The sequence below is a fragment of the Amphibalanus amphitrite genome, unplaced genomic scaffold (assembly GCF_019059575.1).
Source record: "Amphibalanus amphitrite isolate SeventyFive unplaced genomic scaffold, NRLGWU_Aamphi_draft 001169F_arrow, whole genome shotgun sequence".
In the NCBI taxonomy this organism is placed as follows: Eukaryota; Metazoa; Arthropoda; class Thecostraca; order Balanomorpha; family Balanidae; genus Amphibalanus; species Amphibalanus amphitrite.
Genome location: NW_024882663.1, coordinates 148,047 through 171,334, shown reverse-complemented (window position 1 = coordinate 171,334; position 23,288 = coordinate 148,047). Strand labels below are relative to the sequence as shown.

General features: G+C 55.5%; 1 protein-coding gene across 7 annotated transcripts in view; it reads left to right on the top strand.

Annotated features, from left to right (window-relative positions):
* Nucleotides 1-23,288, top strand: part of LOC122370803 (mitogen-activated protein kinase-binding protein 1-like) — a 69,931-nt gene that overhangs the window by 8,539 nt on the left and 38,104 nt on the right. For 2 of the 7 annotated variants that reach the window (XM_043346716.1, XM_043346712.1), the window contains exon 1: nt 4,442-4,641. The exons of the other annotated variants lie outside the window; for them this stretch is intronic. In XM_043346716.1, the coding sequence (XP_043202651.1) occupies nt 4,567-4,641 (75 nt within the window). In that variant the 5' untranslated portion in view covers nt 4,442-4,566. Of the gene's footprint in view, nt 1-4,441; nt 4,642-23,288 lie in introns of those variants that run through there. 7 annotated transcript variants of the gene reach the window in all.

The window sequence follows — 23,288 nt, the reverse complement described above, 5'->3', positions numbered from 1 at the left end:
TTGCTCGGCAAACGTACATACATGGGATGCATCTCAGCGGGCCGCCTGTCGCTCTCGGCAGCGGGGGCAGGGTTGCTGCTCGACTAATAAGGCCATGGAACATAGGAAAAATAAAATATGTGATAAACTACCTATCTTTCATCCAGTTGACAGCAGTGATGTATCCATTCCTAACATTTTGGTTCCAGCTTGAATGCTCCGTAGAATAGAACGTCATCCTCATTGTCATACCAGGCGAAAATTTGGGTTCCGAACACGACAAAATCTACATCTGCTAGGATAGTGTTTTTAAATCGCTTGCACGGTGACCCATGCGACCGACGAATACTGAAGCGGACATCGGTCGACGCCGCACTCTGTCTGTTGCATCAGACTCTGAAACCGACTTGAAACCGAACCTTTTGTTTAAAGTCGTGTGCCGTCTTACATAACTGGGACTGATTCAGTTGTTTATTCAGTATGAGGCACATCCTACACACGAGCTGATTCCATCGGTCGGATCCATACCAGTGATCGGCGATCGCAGATATGTGTACTAGCTAATGCGTATTTAAAAGATAGCTCGGAGCGCCGGCCGCAAAGCTGTTTGTAATGCGCACTTATTTGGCTCATGTATTTGTGGTAAAAAGTGATGCCCTCGTGTCGGTTCCAACAACTCCTAATGTGACATAGCAGCTGCCGGGGGGCATCTGATGGAGGCGACTTTTAAACGACGGTCTCCGGTCAGGTACCCTCTACTATCCCAGACGAAGGCATCTCTGGCCGTGCCGGCTGATTGCCTGCTTCTTGCAGGCGGTCTGTTTCCGGGCAGTCGAGTAGACTCAGCCACCACCGGCTCACGGCCGCTGGTTACCTGTCGCCAGGTCCTCTGCATCGCTTTTGTCTTGGCCATGGGGGACAGCGAACGCACCACAGTTCGCCGTTTCGAGTCTCACGTTCCCACGGTCCAGTCTGTCCTAAGGAATGAGATGGACAATGTGCGCCCTTCCCCTACCATGCTTACTCCCAACGCCGTTTGTGGGACGGACGGTGGGCGCCCCCGCTCTTCCATCCTGTCGCACCGACTGCCGGGAGCCTGGGGTGGGGTCCAGCGGGACTACCAGGGATAGAAACGTGTCGCGGGGATCACGGGGTCGTGCCGGAAGGCTCTGCTCTGTGAATGGTTCGCCGGTGCAAGGCATTTTGTACATTTCAATGCATACGCTACAAAGCCAGAGATTCTGTCTCGTCTGGCACCCTGGCCACCCGCCCTTTGATAAATCTTGCTGAGTAGGTACACGACGACGACGCTAGTCGTTCACTGGATAGGGTCGGCTTTTCAAATCGCCAGGTCAGGATTATTCATTGACACGTAGCGCCAAGCTGGCCGTTGGCCGCGTTTTCCGCACATTTGATTCGTCTCGTCCCCAAGGCGCTCAGCTCCCGGCCTCGACGGCTGTTGCCAGTTTCCTCGCGCGTAGTTTCCCTTTTGGCGCAGTGTCACTAGCGGTCGATGCGCCGCAATCGTCACCGGTGCTGCGTAACTGTCGCTCTGTCACCGCGCGACCATTACGGCGCAGCAGGTGACGAGCAACACAGGACTGTCCGGCGGTTCTCTGTGATTACTAACTGGTATGAGGAAGATGGCGAGATATACCTAGAGGTGGTGCAACGCAACACTCTGGGGTGACTGAGGTGTCGGGACGGGACGAGGAAGACGGTTAAACTGACACGAAAACGAGGGTCACCGGTAAAATACAGCAACAGCAATGGGAGGAGAGTGAGATAGAAACCGTGCTCGCCAGGGAGCTCATGTTGCTCTTGCAGCATTGTTTATGCCAGAAGGCCCTTTGACCGAGCCGTCAGTGATGTGTGCAGTGTGCCGGCTCGGCTGAGGGCTTAGCCGCGGTGCGGGGGCGGCTTCCCCAGTATCGGCCGAAGGGGCCGGCGCCGCGCTAAAGCACTGTTTCCTGTGACTCACCAGCCGCGCCACGGCCGGCCCTTGAGGTGACGGACCGGCCGGTCGTCGGCTCCTGACGTGAGAAGGTCCTCGACTGACGACCCTGGCCCGGTGGTCTTAGGACAGATACGGGAGGATAGTCCGCGGAAATCGCTCAGATGAATCACTGCGTGGATTACAAATGTCGGACCGTTTTGGTCCATTAGTGATACAGCTAGTGATAGATCAGTGTTCGTATGTCGGTGATCTGTAAACATCGACTTGATTAAGTGTCTGCTGCAGCCTGCAATGCAATAGGCGTCTGAAAAAATCACTGGACAGTCTTGTCCACTTATATACAGGAGGCTACGAAAACACCAAATCTGAAATATGCTCGTGTAGTCCTGAGGGCATTGTTCGTGCTGTGACACATTATAAGCCGCCCTGAGTCGTTGTAGTGCATTTCTGGCCACTTGTGGTGGTAGGTGTCTTCAGCTCGCCTGCAGCACCTTAAGGGCGCGTGGCCCTCGAGCTGGCTGTGTGCCCTCCCTCGCAAGGGTGTGGTCTTCCCCGCCCGCCGACACTCCAGGTCGGCAATCGACCGACCTCTCTGCCCTCACCGCGAATCCGCCCCCGTCGTGGGGGATGGGGAACGGTACGACGACCGGCACCGCTACGACCGTGAGCCGGCCAGTTTGATCAATGTCTGCGGGTCTGCTGACTGACCGCGCGGGGTCAGTTCCCGGCGGTTCCTGAAGGTCAGCGGCCAGAGGGCCGTCATCAGACGACAGATGACGGGTGACTTGAGAAAATGAGGGAAACCAACTTGAGAAAATGAGGGAAATACCTACCAACTTTTTACCGATTTCTTAAGCCTCTTATGCATTAATGAGGGTTCATGATACCAACAAAATACCACACACATTACGATTGAAATACCAAATACCAAGTTGGTGTCGGTTTGGTATCGGTATACCAAAAAGTTGGTATCCGATTGGCATCTCTAGTACAGACTACAGATCCCTGGTAAACTTCTGCCCAGACGGCCGTTCTGCTGTCCGGCCGTATGAAAGGCGCAGTTCGAAAGCAAGTGCGCCTGAAGGATATTAAAAAATAGGTGATGACATAACTGGCTTAGTGAAACACGACTTAACGCGGCTTAGAAGCATTAGAAGTGCTAAGCTAGCTTTGCCATGCGGCCCAGAGACCAGTTTGCTTGCTCACTGCTCAGTGTTCTCCGCTCGGCGATGTTCTGCTCTCTGGCGAGCATCTGCTGAACTAGAAGTTGGTACCCAGTGTACAGATGGCAGCACCGTACGCCCGTCGACCGTCGCTCGGCGAGTGACCACCGAGGGTCGCCGCAGTGACGGCGGCTGGTGGGCGGGGCGGACGGACGTCTCACGACGTCACGGCGCGTCCGTCACGGCCGGCGCCGCCCACGAACACGGAGACACCGGTGACAGTAACGGGACAGACGGCAGATGTCGCCAGATGCCGTCTCTCGATGTCTTCTCTCGCTGCCCGGGCCTTTCCGCCCACTGACCTGGGTAGTGGGCACTACACTTCCATCTGCGACTTCCGTCTGCTGGCCAGACGTTTTCGACCCTTCCTCCCATCGACCAGCCGGACACTGCCCACCTGTCTTCTTACTGTCCGCAGCCCTCTTACGGGACTTAATGGTCGTCTGACCCACCTAATGGGTGAACACAGCCCTCTCATTGACTAATGGTCATTACTCGACCCAATTACCTAATACTCGCCGGTCAGGACACAACGGACAGAGACTGAGATAAACGTGACTGGAGTGCCACGCCTTCCGTGCTCATCTGACAACATTCTATTTTGGGCGTTTGTTCGAGTTATTTTCTGAAGAAGCTCGTCTGAATCATGGCTCCCTGGTTGATTTTAACTCCTTAACCTTTTTCAGTGGCTCGTCTCTGTGCTACTTACCTTGCATGTTACTTACCTTCTCAAGCTTGTGTCGAGGTCTATGGGTGGTGTCACACGGAACAGTGGCCCGCCTGATAACCGCTCTGCCTCTGACTCTGACAAAAAACTGGCTCTCCACTGACACTGTCGCCACCCAGCCTCTGTCGTGGTTTGGCATGACTGACCATTGCCTGTGGGTCGACCTGGGAGGTCACACCTCTGAAAGGTCACATAGGGTGAGATTGGGTTCATTCCAGGTCAGAGTGCAATGTCCGGTCACTGAGGGGTCGTCACAGACGGCGAATTGGTCAATCTTTAGGTCAGGTGTGCGTCCTCTCTTTCCGACGGACTTGCTGTCGCCGGAGCCCGAGACTGCCTTTGCCATTCGACCCTCTGAAGCCGATGTCATGCCTTCGTCATGAGGTGATGTTGGTTTTTAACAAATAGCCTCCGGCTGGCCGTGAGTCGCCGTTCACCTATCGGTGCACCGGCCGTGTGGGCGACAGTGGGCCGGGCGGAGAGCGCAGGGGCACTGTTACGTGAACCGCGGCGGCGACGGCCCAGGTTGAGGGGCGGCGGCGGCGGCGGCGCTCCAGTGTTGATGCTACCTGGCTTCGGTGAGGTGGTGCTGCGTCGACTGCGGCCACTGACGAGCGAGAGGTGCAGTGACCTGAGCTGTGACCTCCCTGGTGACCTGACCTGACCGGAGGCCTCCGGTCATGGCTAAGGAGGACCCGCCGGAGGGCGTGTCCGGTGACCCACCGCCGGAGGGTCGTACAGAGCCCGTACACCAGGTGAGAAACGGTGTTTTGCTGCCCGGACGGACGGGTGGAGGGGTGGGAAGGTGTTGACAGCAGGAAGGGGAGACCCAGGGACGCCACAGGAGCGGGGCGGAGGGACCGCTCACCTGTGCCGGCTGTGAGAGGGCGTCTGTCTGGAGATCTCACTACGGTGGTGAGGGCCGTCTGCCGCTCGGCCCAGGGGATTGATTGGGCCCCTGGTAAACAGAGACGGTATTTGGGGACTCATTCACCACGTGTCAGTAGCACAGAGCCGTACCCCTCATAGGCGGTGATTGCTCTTAGGTCTCATTTGCGCTCGGGGCTGTTGGATGAGCCGTTCACCTGCTAGTTGTAAGAGCAGCGCCCGCCGCCGGACGTGGCTGGGTCAACGGGGCAGCTGACACGGCAACAGCGGCCTGGAGTCTGGTTTCTGGTCAACCGATACTGGGCTGAAACTGTTCCCGGTGCCCACACTGCTCGCCATGGATCACTTATATGAGGCTGTTGATCGCATCGGGCTTCCTGACGCACTATCGAACTGCCTTAGTAGGTTAATTTGATACGATGAGATTACCAGTGATTGTCTTTTGTGATTATCAACACGCAACATTGCGACGGACGAATTTATCAAACGCTCAGGCAATACGGAGGAACTGCTACTGTGGCTAGAATTAAGGTCATTTGTTGCTGAACTGACATATGACAGATATTTGTGACTGGACTGACGAATGACAGACCCCTGTTTGGACTGGCATATGATGCATGTCTGGTTAGAATGACATACGACGGCACATCTGCGGTGTATGCTGTTTCTGAAGAGTGATGGCATGCCAGGTGTTGTGAAGGCGGCGTGGGGTGTGGCGGGGTCCACGTTAGGCGCACGGGGCTCTCCCGTCTACAAACATGGACACGGGACATACGGACCAAGATGAACTGCTGTGTTAGGCTCATCTGTGTCCTGACGTGGTGTGAATCTTTCTCAGTCAGCAGACAGTGTGGAATGCTCCGTAGTGTCTGTCCTGAGAGTGTCTGCCTCCATAGTGCCAGCCGCGAAGGTCTGCCCTTGGCTCATATAAAACAGTGCCTGATCAGCCCTGCGCGCCACGAGCCCAGAGTCGATAACACGCTGATCCCCTGATCATCGTTATCCACACGGCTGTAAACTGATCAGCCCGGTGCTGGGGCGAGTCGGGTGACACAGATCCCACGCGGATCACACCATCAGCTGACGGCCCTTCACCTGCCCCTGACTGAGGTTATTGGCCGTTAGGGTCACAGCTGCAGAATGGGTCTCGAGATTTGTCAGGCGATGAGCGTACTTATTGCGCGATGCTATCGCAAGTGCTTCTCTGGGGGAAGAAGAGCCGAAGAGCCTACACTTATTCACCTCCGATCAACCATTCAGGTGCTGGATCCCAGTATCTCTCCTTGCTCCTTTTCGACGTTCTTGTACTTAAGCTCGTTACCTCGGTCCGCTACGTCCTCTACAAGAGGTCAAAGTGATCGGATCGCAGCTATTCCAGGAACCGAAGTAAAAACAGTGACGAAAAAGCCGCCGGTGTAATATTCCGTCGGGTGTCAATACCGGTGTCGGCGGCCGCTGGGAGGTATTCCGGTCACGTTCCAGGGCCGGGCTGGGAGGCCTTCCCGTCCGCTGACGGCCGACAGCCGAATCCGGCCCGGCACGTGACCGACACCGGGCGTCGTGACCGCTGTCATCGCGCTGTCACGTGACTGGCGCATTGATTCGTGGGCAATCCGGGTCTTCGGTCACGTGCCGTCCGGCTCTGACCGCTCGTGGTCGCAGCTATACGATATCACCGGTAGGGTCAATTAAGCCTTCACTCGTGCCGCCAGTCTTCTGTGTAATGAGATTAGGCTGATGGACAGCTGCAATACCTGTGGCGAAATAGCCATTATTTGCTAATTGCATGTTTAAATTATATGCACAGGCAATGTCTCCATGTGTCTATTTAGAGCGGCCTAACTCATCAGAGTTACACAATCGTATAGCTTAACGGCAAGTCAAACAATTGCAGACGGTTGGAAGCTGATTAACCCGGGGCTTCAGGGGAGTTACGAAACTGAGGCCGCGGCTGCTGACCGCACTGGGTTAATGCCGACTGCAATAGCGGGATGGCCTGCTGACACGCTGGGTCGGTCAGACTACTATGCCAGAGCTGATGGGGATGGAGACGAAACACGAGCGCTGCTGTGTGGCACACTCTGCACATACTTCCAGCCTCCCAGACCTGTCTTCCAGCCAGACTTTCCTGCATCTCTGGTCCTTTTCTTCAGTTCTCCTGCTGCCTTTCTTCCGCGACCTCTCCCAGTCTTCCCCTGCCTCTCCGGTCGGTCTGACCGGTGTGGGAGCCGTTACTGACCGCCTTTGGCCGCCATCTGCCGTCGCCCCGGCTGGTCGCGATTTCGCGGCCCCGAGTGGAAGAGGCGACGGCCATTGTGGAACACCGTTCGGTCCGGTCACATGTCTGGGCCACATGGCGGTGGATGGTGGTGGGTGGGCGGAGGGGATGGTCATCTCGCCGACTGCTGCTCGACCAGCCAGATTTCTAACGGGGAAATTCTACAATGACGACTTTGTCCCAAGGTGTGATTCGTAATTTGGTCGTGTATCGGTTGCTGGGCTGCAAAGTAGGGTGTCGAAAAATGTGTTTGACTTGCCAATAACGTAACAGAATGGAAAAGTTCTGTTCGTGGAATGGTTTAAAAATGAGCTTCTGGACCATGTTGGCGTTTCAACTGCCAAAATAGTTCACTATCTAGAAAGGTGTAATTGTAAGTAAACATTTTTTTCTGTAAAATGGAAAGCTCGGTGTTCAGGTCCTACTATCATTGAAACGGTTCATTGAACTGTCGCCTTGCCAAGCACGTAGACAAGGTGCGAAGTGGCCCTATTGAGTAGCTGGTTGGGTTTAGAGGATTACCACCGTTGGTGGCTGATATGATAGTACTACAAGTACGATATGCGGTGTTCCGGTTATATTGTCTATCTTGCCTGTTCTGACTAGCAGGGGGTATCGTGTTGTCGGACTATCTCACCCGCGGACGATCGCCGTGCCTCCCTGCTGTGATGTCATCGTTCACCCTTGTGTGCCGTGCCGGAGGACGCCGAGAGAGGTGCGCCGCCTTTATGTAGTCAGACGACGGGTGGGTGGGTTCCCACTGCGCAGTAACTACCGCCGGGAAGCGAGCATCTGCTGCCTCGGCGGCTCCGATACTGCACAGCGCACGTGACCGCGGCACCTGTGCAGTGTTGACTCAGATCCGGCGGGCTTGGGCCCACTCCCTTTGTGCTGTGTATGTTGCGGGGGTGTGGACCCGCTACCGTGACGCCACACACTGCAGGCTTTGCCGGGGATTCGCCTGTAGGAGGGCGTCCGTCCTCCTGTGGCTCTGGTCCACTAGTCGCTCTTCTCCGATCTAGTGGTCTGTTCTGTTGGCGTTGGAGTGCCGGCGGCGCTATGCGTGAGCGATGGTCGGCTCGGCCGGTCCAATCGCCGCTGGGTGAGGCACTGCCACCGTGTGGACCGATGCTCATGACGCAACACCTCACTGACTATCCGAGGTCCTTCTGCGCCGGCGTGGTAACTGCCGACTGCCCAGCCCCAGTCGTGCCTGAACAAGATCATAATGAAGGGTCTTTTGTGGCCTCTGCAATACTAATGGCGATCAACGCCGCTTGTCGGACTAGCACGATTCCACGCTTATCGGCAAAGTGAGACCATCAGGTCTTGAAGCATCACTCGGGTGTTCAGTTTCAGGGAACCTGCCAAACTTCAGATTCCTGCGGCGGCAGATTCTGACATCACCAGTCGCGCCCAGCTGGTGTGCTCATGGAGCTATACCACAACCGGAGCATGCCCGCAACCCTCTCATGACCCTGCAAAGCTCTGACGACACGCTGTCTCGCCAACTCCCTGACTACCTCTCATTCTTTCACCAGAGTGTGCCAGCTCTTCTCCACCGCGCCGTTTTGTGACCCACACTGTCTCCCGATCTCAACGGTTCCAAGTGACTCCTCTGACGCTTGACGGGAGCCGATCGCTCGGGTTTGAGACGCGTCAATAGTTCTTGAGACGTTCTTTATTGGGTGACTGTCGCCGATTTCCACACGAGTGATGCGCGTTTCTCAAGGGTATTGTTTTGGTCCGACATCTCTTCGGGAAGCCTGCAGACGCGTTTCTCTTCAATGCCTTTCGTGCCGGTCTCCTTTCTCCTTCATTCTGGAAGGTGAGAAGTAAGCGCCTTTGACATTCAAAATGACGCGAGATGTGTTTGATAACCTGCTGCCTGGTGTGTCTGCTGTGCTTGTATCACCATTAGCTATCTTTCACTAGCTCATGTATTGTCATTAATTCATTCTTTCATTTTATCACTTAGGAGTTGTTTATCTGTGGTGCATCCACTGCCTTAGCCAGTCCTGCTTTGAAGACTGTTTGAATCCAGCTGGCTAACTAGTTTTGCGTACCGCGATTTTCAGGCTGTCGCATCTATGATCTTCATTCCGTGCAGTGGACGTCCTCACAAACCACTCACGCCGTTCCATCGGAGGATGGTTGGGAATACACTGGGACTGTCGGGTCTTCCGCGTCGCCACGTTCAGTCTCGAGGCGGCGTTAGTCGCTAGGTCCAGTGCCGTGACATCAGCGATGTCGCACCGAGATCCTTTGTTATTGTGCGCTGGTGTGGCGTGCATCTGCCACCTCGTGCGTGCATTCATTGACACATCACTTCGTTGTCCATGTGTCAATCCTAGAGAACATCCATATCACCATCTGTCAGCATGTCCATCGGGACATCATTTTATCACTGGATCAGTCCGTTACTCCGTCAGCGGACTATCAGCTAGTCTCATGATGTCGTCGACCGCTGTTTAGAGGTCCAAACTTTCCCAGCTGAGCGCAGCGCACCCACGGGCGCGACGAAGACACTTTCACCTCCGCTCGTGCCATCCCGAAGGCGGTGGGACTTTATGGCACCAATGCTTAGGGGCATGATTGGCTTCAGTCGAAAAGTCGGCTGTACTATTGCGTCAACGACGAGGGAAGTGAAGATGCTGCATTTTCAGAAGTCGTGTTTACCGCTTTGCCACCTCGCTGCCGGTGCTTCCATCGGGACCTGTGACTCAGATCACTTTTCCCCTCCCCCCGCCTCAGTCCGGCCCGTCCCTCTCTTCTGTCACCCTTTCTGCCACAATCATCCAGCCGTCACTCTTCTGTCACCGGACCGTCACTCGGTGCCTAGCGACAAGGCGCACCTGTATTGCTGCGTACCGCACCTTTCCGTACGTCTTCCATCGGCCATCAACCTGTATCCCGATCACCAGGCAGGAAACGGTCTATCTGACCTGACACCGTGCTGTCAACGGCTCTGTCAACAGGCCTCGTATCCCAATCACCGGAACTTTATCATGTCCGAGGACCTGTCGGGACAGGACACGCGTTGAAAGAGTGGGTTTCACGCTCACAAACGGATTAATGTTATCAAACGTTTGCTAGCGCCGGAATCCCGTTGTATCACTGTTATCAGTGCTACTGATGTTGCTGTCGCTACCGTGGGGCGCTATCTTTATTGTACATATATCGGTCGAGTACTTTAACCAATCCTGTCTTGTCAGCTGTGCGGGAGGGAGGGGGGGGGGGGGGAGGCTCGTGCACGTCGTGTGGGTCACTGACTGCATTCCTTTCGTTCTCGTGCTGACTGAATACTGAGCCACTTTCCCCGCACGCACGTCGTCAGCGTGGACACAATGTTGGGGAGCTGAGCTCCGCGTCGGGTGTCGGAACTCGGAATGTCGAGCGGTAGCGAGTCTTTGTCATTCTGCTACGGCTACTGTTGTAACTCTAGGATAGATGGGCGGACGAAGTCGATCACAGGCGACCAGGCAGTCACCCAGTCAGCCTACGCCCCTGCCGGTCACCTCCTTTTGCTGTCACTCACAGAGTAGTAGTGACCGGACATCTATGATTCTATCCCAATATACCGCGCTGGTATGTCGCGCCGAGCGGCTGAGCTGTGTCCGGTGGGCGATGGACCGTACCGACCTGTCTCGTGCAGTGTGGCCAGGGGCGGGTGGGACCGTGTGAGACGCTGACCGACTCGGCGGTCACGGCTGGATGGGTCGGAGATGGGCGGCACTCTGCTCCCGTTACAGCCCCCGGCACCCGGCGCCGGTTCTGTCGCCGGAGGGACGTGACGTTTACAGATTAGCAGTGTCGTTTACATGACTGCAGGGAACGTCTGTTTTTTTTTCCTTTACCTGCATCTTCCGGTCCATGGCAGTGACTGCTTGTCGCCAGCTGCAGCAGTTCCTACAGTAACTCAGTGTGGAGCTGGTGGGTGGCCGCTAACAGCGACCCAGACACGGCCACGATGGCAGTGACGGTGACATTTTTGGGTCAGCTGCGGCGCGACGGTGCTCTCTCAAGTCACGGCCCGTCTCGCCGCCGCGTTTCCATTTCCCGTGGCTGGTTCGCCGCCGGCTGACCGCTGCTGCTCCGACTGGAGCCCGACACCGGGCCGCGATCGGTGCCGTTTTTGCTGCGATTGTGGCTGTCGGCCGTGCCCTGCCACGCAGCCTCCGATCAAACATCTGTGTCCGCGCGGTATGAACTTTTGTCTGGCCATTACCGTTGCTTCCTTCTTCTTCGATACCAACTGGCCTGCACTTCCGCTGCTAGCTGCTCGCGGTACCGGTTCCCATCGATCACCTGTTGCCCGCGGTACTTACTGCTTGCTCCTTTCGTTCGGCTTTGACCGCGGGTACTGGCTTTCGCCGGGCATCTGTGGCCCGTAGTACTGACCAAATGCCTCCCGGCGCCCCGGGCCGCCCGTATTGTTCCACTTCCGGGTCACGTGACGCGGCCCACCCACTTGACTCGGTGGGGTGGCCGATTGGACTGGCGTGGTAGCTGATCGGTTGGTCAGTCGGTCAGATAGACGGGACTTTAGAGCGGCGAGTGTCGAATGTCGTCTCCCTCTCTCTCTCTCTCTCTCTCTCTCTCTCTCTCTCTCTCTCTCTCTCTCTCTCTCTCTCTCTCTCTCTCTCTCTCTCTCTCTCTCTCTCTCTCTCTCTCTCTCTCTCTCTCTCTCTCTCTCTCTCTCTCTCTCTCTCTCTCTCCGCCTATTCTCTCCGTTGTTTTCTGCTCTTGCTCTTTCCTTGCTCTATATTTTTCTTCATTTCTGCTCGCTCAAATCGCTTGTCGCGCATATAATGACCCCTTTTATCACAATTTCGGCATGTTACTCAGTTTCTCATCCAAAGGATTATTTCCAAATATGGGTGAAATCATCTGTTCACGTCTTGTTCTTATATGTCGCTGGTCTCAATCCGTCATCATATAGTATGTTCTTTTGGTATCTCATGTTCCTCCAGGCTATCTTTCCCACCCCGCCCAACTCCTCTCTCCCTCCTGCCGATTTCTCGACCTAATGCCGCTCCTCTGCCTGTTACCGCTACTACCTCGGCCTGCTGTGCCGCCCCGCCGTGGTGCGGCTCGCCAGCAGTGTGTCGGTGGGCGTGGTCGGCCTGTTGTGTCGGCACACCGGATATCACACTGGTCCGCTGAGAGCCGGTCGGCCGCGTGCGCCGCGCGTGCGGCCCATACCACCCTGCGCCGCGCTAGTGGGCGGGGCGGGTGAGGGGAGGGGGACGGATGGGATGACAGACCAGTGATTGGGCGGCATAGTCGGGCGCGTAGCGGGGACGCAGCGTTCGTGTAGCGATCACGTCGAAGTGGTGGTTAGAATCGATGGACGTGTGCGCAGATGCACGGGCACCGGTACCGACTTTTCTGCTTGCAGTGGCTACATGTTGTGGACGTTGCGTTACATTATTTGTTGCCGAAACTTGAGTCATGCATGCTCATTGGATCCTTTCTATTACAGGGTGTAACGAAATTATCCGGACATCTATTTTTTTTCGCCATATCTGCTCGCACAGTTTCTCTTTTAATGTCAGAAGCTGGAAAATTGGATGAATGCATACCTCTGGTATCTGCTCTCAACTCAGCAGTGACCTGACCTTGCGAAATGACTCTTGCTCTGAGTAAGAATCGAGTCGCCGACGGGTTCATTTGATAGTTTTCGTTTAAGGCAGTGGAGAGAAAGGAGTACAGTCTCTCGTTTCGTAGTAAGGCTACGTGTTGGTGGCATGGTGGCATGAGCCAGACGCTGGTCTGTCAGCAGCTGGACATCAGCAGCAGCCATATATGACATCTGCCTGAGGCGTAATAAGCTGGGACTTGGTGGCAGACTCAGCCCGGCCTCGATCGCAAAAGGCGCCCTTTGCCAAGTGGTGAGTGAGGAGAGTTGTCAAGATAGCGACAAGGAAACGGCACCAATTAAAGGTAGTGTGCCAGCTTTCCTGGACCGTATGGAGTTAATGGCCCAGATAAGGAGAACCGGATTTTTAGAACTTATCCATACCTTCAAAACTCATGGAAACGTCTTAAATTCTTCAAATTTTGAGTACCCCAGTGTGAAATTCGCCCCGACGGGTTGTCGGTCGTACCCCAACCACATTTCACACCACTATGAACAATAAATGCACACACTGAAATCGCTATTACCGATATGCTCATCCAATCAAGTTTCGATAAACCCGTTCATCATCAGCTCCTGCGGTTTCGAACACGCCTGTTAGGTGGTGCGGTAGACCGCGCCCAAAGCCAGGGCCCCGGTAACGTGAGGTAGCCGAGTCAGGGCAGCGTGCGCTGACCCAAGCCGGAGCCGCGCGTCCTCCCGGTGTCATGTGATAGCCCGGGGCTGCCCGCGGGGATGCGGTAGACCGCGCCCAAAGCTGCGGCCCCGGCTTGGGTCAGCGCACGCTGCCCCGACTCGGCTACCTCACGTTACCGGGGCCCTGGCTTTGGGCGCGGCTTCTGCTCATACTTTGTGGTGCGGTGGTGGTGCGTCGGGCTGCGCGCTCTGACTTCGGCCAAGAAAAATGCGTCAGCTGATCATTGTCATTTCTGCCACTTGCGTGTGGTGAAATGGGGTCATAACTTATGAGACGGCTTTTTCATATCAATTATTTTAAATAAAATCATATTTCAAATCATAAATAATGTTCGACAGCCAAATAAAAGAAACAATACCAATACAGGCTTACAGTTTAAGGCTCGACATTGTGTTGTCTACGATTAGACAGCTGATAACTCATTCCCGTACGTCGTATGGTCGTAACACTATAATGACCTTTGCTTATTGTCACATGTGCGCCGCATTCGCGATTGTTGCCGACGCCTGTTTGCGGGTGAGCCCAGTACAGTTGTTATACATATCTAAAAACCGATAAACTTTTAGGCGAAAAAGGCACTATTCCAGGCCCATTTTTGATTTTTTTTTTTTGCGATATTAGGTAAAAACAGAAGCTTCTTAACCTAGGAAAAATAAAATGGGAAATCTTTCAAAGGTGGCACACTACCTTTAATCCGCATACTGACTCGAATTCTTACCAAGGCAGATAATAAGAGGTCCCACATCATGATTCACCGTTACCCGCCCTTTAGCTTGGTTTTACTGCCCTTCAAACTGGAAAAGACAATGAAATTGACGGGAAAACAACCAGTCCACCATATTTGGCTTCAGGCCAGGGCGTGTCCACTGGTCGAAGGAAGACACGAATGAGGTGACCTGGTCGGATGGGAAGCTGTTCGAGCTGCGATACCCGTTGAACCGTCAAATCGGTCATGTGTGGGCTGCCAGCAGCTCGAATGTGCCGGCCGTCGCCGGCGTCAAACATCCGGCCAAAATCCAGACCTGTAGCATGTTCAGCTGCTGTGTAATATTCAAGCTGTTCATGACGACACAGAAAACCACTATCAGTGACGAGTATTACCGGCGCAACATCCTGGCTAGCGATTGGTTGGAGCCACTCAACCAGACGGCACAGGATGGCTCGGTTTCTGAACGTGTACCGATGCCTGATTCAAGCCGCGCAGTCTTCATACGGGGCGGCGCACCACCTTCAAGTCCCTAGCAGAATGAGAAGTGATGCCGAGAGGACCTTTTTGTTCTTCAGGGCTAAAGGGCTTGGAAATAGTTCCCATGCAATTCCATCGATATATTATGGACTATTATCCATCAGGAGATGAATGAGGGGACACCCGCCACCAGCGCCGCCCAACTGCGGGCACAGGTTAGTAAGGCGCTACTCTATATGAAACCCACTGTGCTGGAAAATCCAGTGGCTGGAATGCTCCAAAAATGTGTACCTGCGCCCATATGAAAGGTGGCTATATAATAATTCAAAAGGGAAAATATCAGAATGTCTTGCTTCTTAATTACAGCGCGAAGAAAGATGTCCGGATAATTTCGTTACACCCTGTAGGCGTGTGGTACAGCACGACTCTTTTTGAACAGCCTTCGACATAAGATGCCATGAATTATCTTCCCTTTGTCCGTGGATGCACGGTCCCAGCCAAATGACATCAACGATACCTGGTCCTCGAGGTCACGACCGACTCTTCTCCAGACTGCCCCAGTTGCATCACACGTCTGCCCGTGACGCTGCTCATGTTAGCTAACCGTCGCTAACTTTATGAAGTCAGTCAGGGCGCAGCTTGGGACACAGGCCGGCCCCAGTGGTTACCCCGTGTGACCTGCGGGGTCACCGGCCGACCAGGGTTAATGTCTCCGTCGTGTTGTTGCGGCTGGTGGCCTCAGCCTCTCTGTGGCTGAGGTCTTGTAGCCGTGTGGCCGAGAGACCACGATTCGGCATATGTTGAGAACGGTGGTCGATCGTGGTCCATGGCTTTGGACGGGTCCTGGCGTCGTTCAGCGCTTGGCTACCCCCGAGCGGATGTAACGCGTTTGTTGACAGTGACCTGCGCACTACGCCGCAGGGCTGGGCGAGCGGGGACGGGTGCCGGTTGAATGCCTCTCACACCTGTATGTGGGAGGGGAGCGGGTCACTACCGGCCCAATTCTCCCAACAGTGCCGCACTGCCAGATCGGGAGAAAGCATTGCACGTCAACAGTGATTGATTGTATCATACCACTGTGGGAACTGTGAATACAGCGGAGCGCTGCCATCCCGGCTGGACCTGCTGTGTGCTCAGGCCTTACCGAGAGCGGCCGGGCAACGGTGACGGCAGAATGGGGGCGGTAATGACTCTACAGCACACGATACCGGGGTATCGTGGTCGATATCAGGCTAGTGGGGACGTTAGCGAGCGGATGAGGAACGTAGCCGACCGTCTGATGTAGGCGATTGTCACCGTTACTGGGCGCGTGACGATGCTGGGCGGGGTACGCACAGCCGCTGATGTTCAATAGCTTCCTGTTGTGACCGACTGGGGACAAACATTGTAACGCCACGCGCATCGGGCATACCCCGTGTTGACTGTGACTGTGTGGTGCCAATGGGACTAGGACTGAATTACAGAGCAAGCTGAATTTTAGAGCACAGTAAACTAAATCCTCACCGAAATTCGTTGAATGTGGGTTGTGGGGACTGATGTGAGTGGTGGTCTCCTCCATCTGCAGGTCCCTGACCGACCTCTAGTCTGAGCGGTATTTGCTTTCCGCCATTCCTCCGCCGGCGGCTCCGCTGGGAATTCGGTCAGGCCCGGTCCGTCCAGCAATTAGCCGGCATTTGGTGCCGGGCCGGCCGCTGCCCGTGCCGTCCGTGTCCGTCGACCGTCTCCCACGCTGTACCCTCGAGGCTGGCGCGGCCGTACAGACCGCCGGACCCTGACCTTGAGGTGACCTGTCTGACCTGTGACCTCACCGACCCGACGCTGGACCTGCAGGAGTGTGAGGGATGGCGCTGAAACACGGCGGAGTGTTGTCCGCCTGGGAACGGCTGGCTGGGACAGGAAATTGGGGGTGACTAGATGGAGTGGTGCCGACGACCGTGGCCAGACGAGGTGTAATGGAAAGGCGACTGTGGATAGGGAGTGGACGATGGGAAGTGGACGGTCGACGGTGGATACTGGATGGGTTGCGAGGGGAAACTGTGTAATGGTAAGCCAACGGTGATGGCTGATGGCATGCTCTTGGTGGACGCTTTATGGCAGCTATATAGTAGCCACCATTGCGCCCCCTTATGTTGGGTGCGGGGCGGGTCGCAATGCGTCCCGTCCGTCCCTCCGCCACTCACTGTGCCAACATTGACTTTGCGGGCGGAACTCTGTAGCGCTTCCCGTCAGCACAGCGGGGGTGGGGCGGTGGCCGCCCTCTCTCCAGGGATGGAGCACCACGCAGGCCGCCCTCCACCCCTCCCTGCGGATCAGCCGACCTGCCAACGCACATTTGCTGCTGCGTATCGCTATACACGCAGTGTATCATCTTAACGACATGATGAAAGGCATATATGTTACGGGCCAAGTGCGAAGGCTAGTCCGTTTGCGAACGGACTAGTCCATTCGCGAATGGACTAGGCCGTTTGCGAATGGCGGTCCGTTCGCAAACGGACTAGTCCGTTTGCGAATGGCCGGCCATTCGCGAATGGCCTAGGCCGTTCGCGAACGGACGGGTTTGTGGCGTTGCACTTAGCCGCCGGAAGCATGGATCCTCGGATTGGGGTACGATTCCGAATGAATGGGGGACCGCTGGTCGATGCAGGGGCGTCGCCGACGGGGGGGGGGGGGTCGGAGGGGTCCGGACCCCCCCCCCCCCCCACACACATTCTTGAAAATATGCCGGTCCGACGCCCCCCCCCCTCCCCCACACACACACTTTTGGCCACGAAAATCGATCAAGAATAAAATAAAATATTTTAAAAACGATTTTGGTGCATTCTCAAAATAAAATTGTCTAAATCCGAGGAGTTTTCAGTATTTGGTGGGGATTACTTTGACTGACCGTCCGACCAGATCCCCTAGTCGAAAATCCGTGGCGACGCCACTGCGTCTATATGTTTAGTTTGTTCTCCGGAGCAGATCTGCGAGCTGGCGCAACTCTGGGTTAAGGTCTCCACACACCTGGTCCATTCGGGATGCGACTTTCCGCTGAACCCTGCACAACGCGGAAATTATAGCAACGTGTTGCCGCTGGCCAGGCTTCGGCCACCGATCTGGATCTGGGGAGGTCAAATATCCCCGTGACCTTCGAACAGCGGAGAGTCGCGTGGTGTGCGGAGACCATTAGTACCGTGCTCCGGGCTCCCCGCTGATGACCCGACCTGACCTTGGTCGAGTTTGTGGCGCTCGATTCATTCTGCTCTGGTGTGGTGTACCGGGACGGTGAGGCTTGTGTGTGGTGAGTGCGGTGCGGTGAGTGTTCGAAAAACTGTTGTGTTGCATTGCATTTAGCAATACGCGCACTGCAGGGGGGGTTGCTTTCAACCCCCCCCCCTGTGGTTTTTCACAGATCACGAGAAAACGGCGGCGCGCAGCAAAGCCAAATTTTGTATACCTTTTCTCCCATATTCTGCGCACATTGTGTGAAAATGCTGACTCCAGATGACCTAAGGTCAGGTCACCAGGCCAGGTTAAGTGACGCCGGTTGAGTTACCAATACTTTGCACGCATCATTTCACACGGGACTTTGCACATGCGAAGTTGACTTGCCAAGTTGACGTCACTTTGCTGGATATTTCGCACTTGGCCTGACTTCGCACTTGGACTGGGAGCATAAACGCCCGTCCATTCGCAAACGGCCTAGGCCAACTGCAATAACGCACATGGACTAGTCCATTCGCAAACGGCCTAGTCCAAGTGCGTTATCGCACTTGAACTAGGCCATTCGCGAATGGACTAGCCTTCGCACTTGGCCCGCAACATATATAACCTGTGCTGTATTCTGGTGCGAGTATTCGTGAATTATGCAATGTGGCAGTTTCCGAAGGTCTTCATTGCGTATTCAAATGCTATTGCAGCCCAATATTCATTCAGGCGCAGTGTCGAATATCTAAACCCTTCTGAAGGTTGGATGCTGCATTTATGCGGCAGGTTTCTCGGAATGGCCGCCTGCCAACAGGATGCCTCCACTGTCTCCATGTCCGTGTCCCTGTGACTGAGAGTCCATCAGCGGCCACCACCTGGAGACGCCCGCCGGCCATCGATAATTTATGACCGCGCGTCAGAACCTGTCGGATGACCTCACCGTCATGGCCTCTGGGGAAGACCGTGAGGAACTGCGATCTCCGGTCCATGGTCTCCGATGGTCTGCGACGGTCCAGCGGTCCCCGGTCTCCGGTCTCGGACGGTCCAGCGGTCCACGGAGCTGCGGTCGGTCCACGGTCCCCGCAACTCCGTGCCGCCCGGCCGGCCTGGAAAGTGAAACACGCCGGCAGTCGGCCGGACGGCTCCGTCGGTCCCACGCGGCGTGCACGGCACTCACGGACAGCGCCCGTTTACGTAACCGGAGGCGACCGAGCGTCGCAGGCCGGCCCACCCCTCCGCTCTCGCCTCTCGCCGCTCACCCGACGATCGACGGCATCTGTCCACGCTCGGTCCACTATTTGTCCACACTCCACACTCCACACTCAGTCTTTATCCCGTCACTAGCTGCAGAATTGGCCCCAACCAGACGGTGATCGCTGTTGAGTTCACTGAGATGAGACGCCTGCGGTACCGTCTCCTAGCTCGTGTTACGAGTTTCAGGCTTATCGTCTATTCTTTTTGTGTCTGCTACCCGCATGCTGTTACCTGACTAGCGGTGGGGTCAGCGTCATTGCCTGTTCATCGACCCGACCGCGTCTCACAGCCCTCACTGGCAGGCTGAATCACACAGCGGCGCCGCCGGCACTGCGATGAGTGTCCGAACCAGCCCGGCACTTTGTCGGCACTAATCTGTGTGTGTGACCGGAGCAGTCGGGCCGGCCGGATTCCCAGGGCTCGGTGGCCGCTCTGCCGGACTGGAGGTCCGCTCTGGTCACACGGGGTCAGTGGTCGGACCGAGCGGCGCCGCCGACCCGTGGAGACGGCACTGCGGCTGGGGAGGGGAACTGGTTGCAAGAGACGGGACTGGTCCAGGAGTATCCGTATTGATACATGTTCATTTGTGGCATCCAACATAGTTATTTCCATTCCTGAAAAGTGAATCCGCCCTTGAATACTTTTTTCAGGGCTGCAGTACCACATCCCGCGAGTCGCAGCGCCAGAATATTACATAGTTATTGCAGTCTCTTCTGTAGCTGCACTCTAAATGTCACCGCTCGGCGGTCTGACGCCCGCGGTGACAGCCCCGCTGCCCGATACACTGTCCGATCTGTACTCACCGTCCCCGCCGGCCGTTCCTGTCACCTCGCCTGTCTATCAGGCGAAGCCGACCCGCGACCCGCCCATGTCCCTTAGCAGCGATAGCCAGACGGTCATATGGGTACCTACACAGGCAGCTCACCCTACTGTCTGGAGGAGCACCGGGTGGTGGTGCTAAATAGTCGCCATCGTTAGCGGTTCGTTACGGTCCCGAACCCGGTTTTTGTGGAGGTGGGAAGCCAGCGGGACGCTGTCTGAAGAGTCGGGAACTCCAGTCAGTCGTCGTTTCTCATTATTTCCCTCCCTCCTCCTTTCCTCCCTCCCCTCCTTTCTCTTCCCTCCCCTTTCCTTCCTCCCCTTTTCCTCCTCCCTCTCTTGCTCTGCTATTCTCTTCCCATCGTCTTTATTAGTGGTGTCAATCGGAACTTCAATCTTTGGAATTCCGATTTTGTCCAATGTCCAATTCGGAATTCGGTTGGACAATGGCCGCAGGCTTTGGACAACTTTGGACAATCGCTTGCTACACCTCAACATTTTTAAAAAGTGGTCGTGTTTAACAGTGATTGGCTATTAGAAAGCTCAGCTTTCGATATGATTAACACTTTTGAGCTTGTAACGGTACATGAAAAGCAAATGAAATAACAGTGTTGAGTGTAAACTATTGCGTAGGTGTCGGACATCTTTGGACAAATGGCTGGCTTGGACATTTTTGGACGGACAATCGACCTAAGCATTGGACATTTGACGGACTTTGGACATACGTTTTCTGAAATTGACACCACTAGTCTTTATTTTATCAAATAAATGCCTCATGTCAAAGTTTCCCACATTATATTCGATTTCGTCACATTGGTCGCTACTGTTAGTTGATCGTTTGTGTCCTCTTCCCTCTCTCCTTTCAGAAACTGTGCTGGCGTGTCCCTTGATCATACGATGTCCTTGTCCCTGTCGCACTACCCACGGTACCTCGAATCGAGAAGGACATCGCTTGCATCGTAATGATGTTTGGCGGTGTACCCTGTATGGACTCTGCGTGTCCTATGCATCACGCTGGGTATCTAATGCACCGCGATGGGGCGGTGTGTGGGATGTGGCTGGGCGGTCAGAGCCGACTGATAAAAGCAGTTCGCCAGAGGTGTGTGATGCTGTTAATGATAGCTGAACGGTGGGTGGTTATTCGAGGAGCTGCTGGCGATGCCTAGTTACTCTAGCTCTGTCTCTGGTATGCTCGTGGTTGACACCCCACGGCAGTGTGACAGTCTTTAGTGGTCTTGACATCGACTGCCTTGCGTGGCGTGGGGACCATGTGCGCTCGCTCGTTGTGTGGGCTAGTACTGGTGATAGGATGATCTCCCGGTGACCTTACCCTGATCATCTCTCTAACCGCAGAGGGCCACGGAGGCCGTTCTGCACCTAAGAACGCGGTCCGCCCGTAGTAATAGCCGGATCTGACCGTTTTTGGAGGATGCCCGGTCGTTTGACCGGCTCACGAGTAGTTGAGCACGATAGACTGGATTGCGTCGGCCTTGCAGCTTGAGTATGGTGAGATTAGGGAGAGGGTGGGGGTTAAGGCTACAATCACAATAGCTGGTACTAGAAACCTGCTGCCAAGCGTATTGCGAGCCCTGCCAGTCGCTGACAGCTGTGGTGAGGATCGCGGCATCGCCTTGACTAGAGCCCAGAAGGAGTGTTGAACGGACTCATAACCAGTGGAATGTGTCGCCATGATGCGTCCTACGCCGATCCGCCTTGGTGCTAGGCAGGAATGGACGGCTGTCTGATGGTGACATCACTACAGTGTCTGTCAGACTGTGAGGCCGCAGACTTACGTTTCACCCCCGTGCACTCACCCTATGAGTGCCATCAGCGGCTGAACAATGTGCCGTGCCGGCGGCGCGGCGTCGTACACCCACCTGTGTCGTCGGCAGGTCGGTGGGTCCTTGTCGCCCTGCCGACCCTGGCGGCCGGGCCTCTTGTCTGGGGGCGGCTGTTGGGTGCGCCCGTCCCAGCCCGGGCGGCTGGCAGGCTGCCACGGCTGTGGGCTTAGGCCGGTCTGTGCTGCTGGGGCTGCTACTGGTGATGGCGCTGGTGATGGCACTGTGCTGCGCTGGTGCTGGGTTTGGGTCTGTGATGTCTTTGGTGGAGTGCTGCGGCCGCTGCGCACAAGCATCGGCGAATGGTCGCTGCTGCGGTCAGTTGGGTCCTCCCATCCGCGGACCTGTGCGCGAGCCATCGGCTAACACGCCACGGCATTTGCTTATTTTCATCTTTGTTGGTCACGTTTAGGACTCGGCAATAGGCATTTTCTTAGGTGTGCCTTCTAGTGCTGTCTACTGGGGAACTGACTGCTTGTCATTGGGTCAGACCGCCGCACCTGCGCTGACAGCATCTTGCAATGCTGGCATGACCTGTAGTGACGTCACTTGTGATCATTGACATCTCGGAATTCTCCGCAACTGAATGTCTCCTCGGGCTGGGTGTTCCCAACCACAGGGCCAGGCGCGCCCGTTGTGACCGGTTCTGGATGGGACAATGCCCGACCGATACCCGGTCAGACTCGAACCGGGGCCGATGGTGGCTGGTGGACGAGGCCACACGGCTTCTTTGCCTGCCGTGCCACTTGACTCTGGTCCCATAGCATCACGGAACGTGCGGTATGCGCCCGGCGGCACGCGAACTGGCCACCATATAACGGCGTGCATGCTGGGAGTCATTGGAGCAATCGCGTCTTTGGCTGCCGACAGCCTACTGGCGTTTCTGTAAAAAAATCATTTTTTCTGTCTTCTGAATCATTGTTTCTCAAATTAGAATGTGATTCCACGCTGCATGTGCCCTTTCTGCGCTTTTTTAAGCACGCCCAGCCATCGCACGCATGCCTGAGTCGTTCCCCAGGGTAGCTGCCCGCCGGTATGTTGCGACGCATCACTGCATGCCGCGCTGACCTTGGCTCGTCGATTGGAAGCTCGTGGCTGCACGGCGCTACGGCAGGCGGGCCGCCGTACTGGCTGATCGGGGACCTCAGGCATACGGACAGCGAGCCTGTAAGGACAGCGAACCGCGGCGGCAGCTATGAGCTAACCACTGATTACTCTCGCAGCTGACTAGGAGACTGGGATGTTTCCATAGCGCTATGCCTTCTGCAACGGCAGCAGTGATGATATTGCAGTAATAAACGTTCTGTTAGGCAGGTTGATAGAGACTAATGCCTCTGCATGCTCGAGCTGCCCCGCATAGCTCGATGAACCTGTTTTGACATGCCGTGATGCATTGCTACTTTTTATCACCTGGCCGGGTACCTATGGCATGGCTGACCGGGCAACCAACTCACCCGTTTCTTTTGCTGGCACGTTACTGCCAATGTTGGTCCTTGGGCTTGGAAATAGGTACCGGTATGCGTCTTGTGAAAGGAAAGATGGCGCGCATGTATTGATGGACCCATGTTTTACAGCTTGCGACGTTCTTATGGCATATTATCGTACCTATATTGAC